This window comes from Schistocerca piceifrons, chromosome 10, assembly GCF_021461385.2.
Source record: "Schistocerca piceifrons isolate TAMUIC-IGC-003096 chromosome 10, iqSchPice1.1, whole genome shotgun sequence".
Taxonomy (NCBI): Eukaryota; Metazoa; Arthropoda; class Insecta; order Orthoptera; family Acrididae; genus Schistocerca; species Schistocerca piceifrons.
The window spans coordinates 63,328,505-63,336,051 of record NC_060147.1 but is presented as its reverse complement, the minus strand read 5'-3'; the positions used below and the strand labels follow the sequence as shown (position 1 = coordinate 63,336,051).

The window sequence follows — 7,547 nt, the reverse complement described above, 5'->3', positions numbered from 1 at the left end:
TCTTGAGACAGACTGAAATACTTCTCAATTAAATACATATTGAAACAATTCCCTGACAATTACAAAAGAAATCAGTGACAAAATCAATACTTAATCTATTCGCCTAATAATGGTTTCCCCTTAAGAATTCAACTCCTATCATTATCAAAATTACCATCTGCTGCTAGGCACATACACAAACCCTTTTCTTTAAATTAATAAGTGCGCTGCAAATTATAAAAAATATTAACTCAATACCAAATCCTGTGTCGCTGCTGGCGGACACGGCAGTACGGCAGCTCGATGACGACCCCTCGCCCAACACACGTGCGCTCCACAGCAGGCGGGCTCCTACACTGGCTTCCAAACTGCCACTAATTAAACCGTGCGCTGCAAAGCACAACAACAGTATCTTAGATTACAGAGCTTGTGTATGCGCGCTGTAGACAACTTTTAAATCTTAAGAGAGTATTGCCAACTCTCACAATTCTTCTAAAGCTCCTCTACTTACTGGCCAGGGTAGTGGCTCACAAACTCAACAGGCATATCAGAGGCAATGATAAATGTTTTTCATATGGAACCCAGAGGGACTATACTATACTTGGGTACAGTTATGTCATCCCTCCCGGCAATATCAGACAAGTGATGTAGCCAAACCACAATTACTCTCCCTGTCAACTCCTTAGTATTTTATGCTGTTGTGAAAAAACTCAGTTCTGTTCTCACGGTCAAAACCAATGTGAAAGCTTCTGAAGTGTAAAGTCAGAAGATGCGTTAAATAAAAGACGTGGCTGGGTATATAAGTAAAAGGGTGTGTGGTGTGCGTTTACGATATAACGGTGAATTTTGGTGTGTTGCACTCTTATTGTAGAACCAACAGTAGACAGGCTCACTCAAAAGTGTTAATACAGGCTCTCATTATTCATGAAACTGACCCGCAAATTGTGGGGATGGTCAGAAAAGACCAGAGACATCCATTTCACTCTAAAAGTTGACTACGGGACATGTGTTATTTTGACAGTGTGTAAACAATCATAGTTACAACCATAAGCGTCACTGAATGGCTTTTCGGGCATGGTCCTGCCAGATTACTCTCCCAGTATAAGCACAGGCTGTGTGTCACTGAAGCAGCCCTTCACGGCATACACGTTAACCCTTTGAGGCCCAGGAATAAACATAAGAAGAAAATTATAACAATTTCTATCAAAATCTACTTTTATCGTCTCAAAAAGCAATAATATAGTGCAATAACAGTAAAATTTATATTCCATAATAAAATATTCTAGGTGGTTTCATAGTGAAACCACTGGGCCGTTAATGACAGTTTTCATGACTACATTTTCTTATGAAATTCAGTGAAACAATTTTTTGTTTTTGTTAAGCACAAACCCACATTACACATTTTGCAGAATGATCTTGTTCGATGTGGCTCTTTAGCAGTACTACAGTGTGCACATCTTTGAGACGGTCCTTTTTCTGACATATGGGGTGCACTGTCAAATCGCTATTCTGGTGCAACAAATGGCTTGAATTTGTTCCGCTAGATCTGAGATCTCTTGCGATTAGGAGTTGATGACGAAATTGCTACAACTAGACTAGCAACTACAGGCAGTCTGAATTGCTTCAGAGTTTTCTGATCATTATCACAATGTTCATTATAAATGATGCAGGAATTTACAACAGTGACATCAAGAAAGTGCCAGAAAATTCTGTGCCACCATTTCTTGCTTTTTCTATCAATCTCATAGAGTGATTTCACCATGTCGGATTTATCTACAAGCCCCATATAGGTATTGTAATCCTTTACAATATCTGGGCACAAAATTTCTGTGCAAGAACTATCTTTGGATTTCCGAAATGCTGTGTTCATATTTTCAATGTTGTGGAAGTTTGAAAGAAACTGTATTTGTTTACGATCTTTCCAAATCAATGCCATGATACCTTGGCCACTACAACGAAACTGGAACTCTCCACGGGACATGTTCTTTTCATTTTCGAAGTCTTTTGGGAACCCAACTCTGCCTTTCCTCACTGTCCCACAGGCATATATTCCTTGTTTCTTCAGATCGAGCATCAGGGGTACAGAAGTAAAATAATTATCAAAGTACAGCTTGTGATGCTTTCCTGTTAATTCTGAACTAAGGTGTTTTACAACTCTGGCACCTATACACTTTTCTACCTCCTGACCAATTTTCCCAGTATAAAGCTGAAATTTGGAAACATAACCAGTTTCATTTGCCAGTACCCAAACTTTGTACCCATGTTTTATGGGTTTTTGTGGCATATGCTGCTTGAGGCTGGATCTACCTTTGAAACGAATCATTGATTCGTCCACAGCAAGGTGTTCTGTTGGCTTATAACTTTCTGTGTACCTCTTGCTAAGATAGTCCAATAGTGGGCGTATCTTGAACAATTTATCGAAGCCTTTTTCTCCCTTTTTTGATTGCTGGCTGTTATCATTTGCATGAATATGGCCTAGCAACCACGAAAATCTATTCCGAGGCATGAGATCTGAAATATATGATTCATGGAGAACTGGATCAGTGGACCAATAATCCCTATATGAAGGATATTTTTTTATACTCATTAGTAAATTTATTGCAAGAAATTTCTTCATTTCGTTAATATCGGTTGGTTTGAAAACTGTGGAACCTCCAAGCTTTTGAGTTGCATATAAAGTTGTTTGATACACTAGATGGTCTAATAAATCATCACCAAATAAGCAACCAAATATTTCAGTGGAACTTGATTTGTTAGATGAGATATTTGAACCATATTCCTGTGAAAACTTAGTTGTTGCATTTGACAGTATCTATTGCACCAATTCAACATGCTCATTTATTTCTGTATTGTCATCACACACATCTCCGTCGTTGTTGCCACTACTAACGTGAACAGAGTCACTTTCAGCACAAACACCTTCATTCAAATCCTCTTCAAATTCAACTACGCTCTCATCAGGTAAAAGAAGTTGAAGTTCTTCATCAGTTTCGCCTGATTCACTTCCAGTATCCGAAGCAGCCGACTCAGTATCACTTGGAATTTCAGCAAGTATGTCCACTAGCATATTTGTGGTTAGGTCACAAGCTCTGAATTGCTGATTTACTCTTGATGTTGGTCTATTATCCATAATGATACACTGTAAAGAATAAAAGAATTTATCGTTTGAAGGTTGTTATGTCCCAGTGGTTTCATTCTGATACCACTTACATATTTGTAAAAAAACTAAACTTTACATTATAATTATCAGTAAAAATATCTTCCAAATATCATAAAATGAAGCATAAGAATAATCCATTACCTGAAATTCTTATTATCTGCTGTATATACGTCACAAAACCATTTTATGTGAAGGCTGTGTCGAAAGCACGTGTACTCGGCACAGCACTACACAAATAATGCTTTTACCCGACAACAATCACTTCATTACTGCAAGTAGCTGGTGCTGACGCTAGATGTCACCAGCAATCAACGTGGGGTGGTGGTTTCAAGAATGAACCTCTGGGTCGCAAAAGCAGGCAAAGTAAAAATGTGGCTTCAGACTGATACCACTTGGCCGGAAAGGGTTAAAGCATGGTCTAACACATAAACAGCCCTAGGATATTACTTCCCACAGCAACCAACAGCCCCGCCCGCAAACAGCCAGCACTGTCAATAACTTAATGTTATGGCAACAAAGCAAAGAAGGCCTTTCTTATTCACTCTGAACACATTGTCACAAATCCAGGCACGGTATGCAGATTCATTGCAAACAGGTATCAGCAAAGTTGAAGTTATCATAATGTGAAGGCATCTGTACACATGGGTGGTGAGTAGAGCTTGTTTGAACACGGACTTACACTGTTCAATCAGTTTACGTCTCAGTTTGGGAAATCTCATGTTGTGTTAGATCTTTTGATCTTTCTGCGATCCAGTGGCTTTTGTTGGTACTGTCAAGACGACCTATCTTAACTTTTCTGACATACAGTGGATTTGAACAATAAAATGAACTGTGAAACGTGAACTGAAGTATCTTCAAGGGTGTAGGTCACGTGTAACAACAGCAACTAATAAAGTGAAGATTGCAATAAAGATCCTATGTAATTCTCAAGCTTTTGGTCATCCCTCGATCTGGCCGGGTCTGATGGTACTAGCTGCAAGACAGGTCACTCTGCTGTTATTTATTCTTGCTATAAAAATTACTGTTACTTTATTATGAGACATTTAGCTTGTTCAGCATTTAATTCATGATCAGTTGTCATGATTGTTTCATCTGAATATTCCAGTGTTGTTATCAAACTGATTAAAATCTGCTAATATTTTTACCTGTTATTCAAATACATGAATAGGGATTGAATTGCTAATTTGCCGCCTATGTGGTAAATTTCCAGAAATTTTACTCACTTAAGTTTTCAAAGGAAGCAAACTCGAGATGCATGGATGTAGTGACCATAATACAAGAGGTGCAAGAAGGAGTAAAGGTTAATGTTATTTTAAATCAATGTAATTACAAATATAATTTCATCATAGTATTATTTTATACATTTACGCTAAATTTACTTCAATTACTGCTGTTATTTTTTAAATTTTTAATTAACGTTGACAGTGTGAAAATATTTAGCTGTATTGTGACATCATACTTCAATCTGGTTGTTATTGGAACCATATTGCAGTGTAGTTGTAGCTAGAGGATTACGTCCAGAAGAGTCATCCGAAGAAAAATAATTCTCAGATCTGTCAAGTGATGACCTAACTGGATTTGCACCCTGACCACGTGGAACAGTTTTTGCAAAAAAATAACGTTGTTAATAGTTGCGATTAGATGGCTAGTAGGGCTGTTGAATCACGTTTTTCTTTTTTTTAACTTAGCTTTTCATTTGCTGTCTGTTCAGTTTTCCTTTTCCTGCCTGTTGGAGGTCAACCTTCGGTAGCTGCAGTGTCATGAATTTCTTATCCGTAGTGTGCAGTAGTTATTTCAGAAGATTCTGATGACTCAGGGGTTGCATATTCAGTAGTTGATGGATTATCCTGTTTATTTTCATGCCCATGAAAACAATACATAATATATAGCCTGCCTTTTTGAAACCATGTTGTCACATTTAGAGCTACGCTCAAAAACCCTTTCACTTAAATTATCTACATAACATGTGCATAGAATAACAAACCTGCTTTTCTTCAGTTGCATGTAAATGAAAATGTGGCTGGATGTAGCATAACATTAGGAAAATGTTTGGAACTTAACAAACCATTTGGGAATGACTGAAAGCTAATGAATACATGGACAGAATTCCAGTTTTAAAGTGCCATCGAAAGCTGGCGAAGTGAGAAATGCTGTAGGGTTTTGAAACAGTATAAGTGTTTTATGTTTCTATACTGAGGATGTGCTGTCAGTACATGATGCCATTAAGAGTAACGAAATAATAATGTTATTACATTAACTCTTTTTATTTCCTCTCCAGCCGCTTCATTACAGTAGTTCACTGAACAACCCTTCACTATCCGTGAGTATCCTCATTTTACTTCTTTTGTACTCTATTCTTCTTCTTCATGGATGGATCACTTAGGACCACGTGTAATCAACATTTGTTAACCTTCCTTTTCACCTAGTATTCCTTCATACGCAACGAATGGGCTTGTTTTCATTGCGCAGACCACATATGTCAGTTAGTTTTTCTCTCTTCTTCCTCAAAACCCCATGTGTTTGAAATTTTTCTGATTTCATTTCTGTCATGTAGATTTGGAGACCCTAATTCTCTCAGGTCTTTTCCCATCTGTTTGTACCAGTTCGGTCATGTAGTTTTGTTCTTTAAAAATGCATGGATTTTGTGCGTTAAACTGTTCGAGTCCATTCTTTCTAAATGCCCCATGAATTGGATTCTTCTCATGCACATTGTGTCTGTTATTTTGAAGATATTTTTATGTATTTCTGCATTGGGTTTTGGATAATGCACACCATTTTTATTTCTTGTTCCTAGGATTTTCCTCATTGTTTTACATTCTTTCACTTCTAATTCCCATTTTAGTGTTTTGTGTTGAAGATTTAGTGTCTCAGATGCGTAGAGATCTTTGGGCTTAATTACTGTTGTGTAGTGTCGTATTTTGCAGTTCCACGAGAGACTCTTTTTGTTGTAAACATTTTTTGTTAACTGGAACGCTGTCTCCATTTCCTGGACTCTTGATCTGACAGATTTCTTTTAATTACAATTTTCTGCAATCCATTCACCGAATTTTTTAAATTCTTTTACTCGAGAGATGTATTTATTTAGCGTATGGCATTTAGACACAATTGTTATTACAATCAATATGCAAAATTGTAATAATTTGGCATTAGATATTCTTACAGTTATTACAATAGTTATACAGAATTATACAAAATTATACAAAATTACACATAATACACATGTTACAGTAGTTATACAAAGTTATAGTAGTTTGGAAGTAATTACAAACAAACATCTAATGAGTTAATATATGCAATTGATTTTGGAGTCGCCATCAGGAAATCTTCTGGAGTCCCATCATAGGCTGTCCTGAGGCAGTCTTCTATTATGTGCTGGATAGTTTGATTTTCTCCACATTGACATAGCGGCGATTCTGTCATGCCCCACTGGTAGAGGGAATAGGCGCATCTGCCATGTTTAGTTCTAATTCTGTTTAAAGTTGCCCAGGTTTTGCGTGATAAGTCAAAACCTGGAGGCTTCTGGGAGATACATGGAAGTTTGCTGATGTTATTTAAGGACCATTCTTGGTGCCAGGCGTTGGGTTTTGTTGAATTCTTCCTCTGTTGCAGATGTGGCTATTGCGGTTCTGATGGGTGACCTTCTGGAGCGGAGGCGGCTTTGGGTGGCATCTTCAAAATTCTCATGGATGGGTAGATTCCGATTGCTCATTATCTTTTTGTACTCTCTTATAAGAGCGTTTGTGCGGCGTAGGTTAGGGGGTGGTATGTGGCTTAGTACTGGGAGCCATTCCACGGGTGTAGTCTTTATTACACCAGCGATCATTCTCATTGTGTTATTGAGCTGTGCATCGATTCTATGGGTGTGGGGGCTGTTTAGCCATACCGGCACACAATATTCGGCAGCTGAGAAGACGAGACTTAAGGCTGATGTCCGTAACGTAGTAGCTGCCGCTCCCCATGTCGTTCCACAGAGCTTCTGTATAATGTTATTCCTTGTTTTTAGTTTCTCTGCTGTTTTCATTAGGTGACCTTTGAAAGAGAGTGTTCTATCGAGGGTCACACCTAGGTACTTTGGGGTTTTATTGTGGGTAAGCCATGTGGTCTCGAATTTTATTCTGAGCTCCCTCTTAGCCGCTTTATTGTTTAGGTGAAAACATGATACTTCTGTTTTGTTGGCGTTAGGTGGCAGGTGCCATTTTCGGAAATATTCTCCCATCTTCTCCAAGTCAGCTGTTAGGGTCTCCTCTGCCCCTTCAAATGACTGACTTCTCGTTGCAAGGACCCAGTCATCGGCGTAGCCAAACTTCTTTGATCTTGTTTCCGGTATGTCTGCAATGTAGAGATTGAAGAGGAGCTGTTAGTTTACATGGGATTATGCGGAGGAACTTATAAATCATGCCTTCTCTCC

General features: G+C 38.2%; 1 protein-coding gene across 1 annotated transcript; it reads right to left on the bottom strand.

Moving 5' to 3' along the window:
* Positions 1–1,519: 1,519 nt before the first annotated feature.
* On the bottom strand, positions 1,520–3,759 carry LOC124718694 (piggyBac transposable element-derived protein 4-like). Its single transcript, XM_047244317.1, has 3 exons — positions 3,682–3,759; positions 2,870–3,118; positions 1,520–2,791 (listed from the first exon to the last, which is right to left on the bottom strand). Exons 1-3 carry the CDS (start codon positions 3,757–3,759, stop codon positions 1,520–1,522), a joined length of 1,599 nt encoding a protein of 532 aa, XP_047100273.1.
* Positions 3,760–7,547: the final 3,788 nt, after the last annotated feature.

What these genes read in the sequence shown, in the direction of transcription:
- LOC124718694 (XM_047244317.1), bottom strand. Translation starts at nt 3,759, where the DNA reads ATGATAACTTCAACTTTGCTGATACCTGTTTGCAATGAATCTGCATAC. An exon ending in TTTGTGACAATGTGTTCAGA is followed by an intron (nt 3,119 to 3,681) that starts GTGAATAAGAAA and finishes TATTCTTTACAG; the next exon opens with TGTATCATTATGGATAATAG. An exon ending in CTGAAAGTGACTCTGTTCAC is followed by an intron (nt 2,792 to 2,869) that starts GTTAGTAGTGGC and finishes TTGGTGCAATAG; the next exon opens with ATACTGTCAAATGCAACAAC.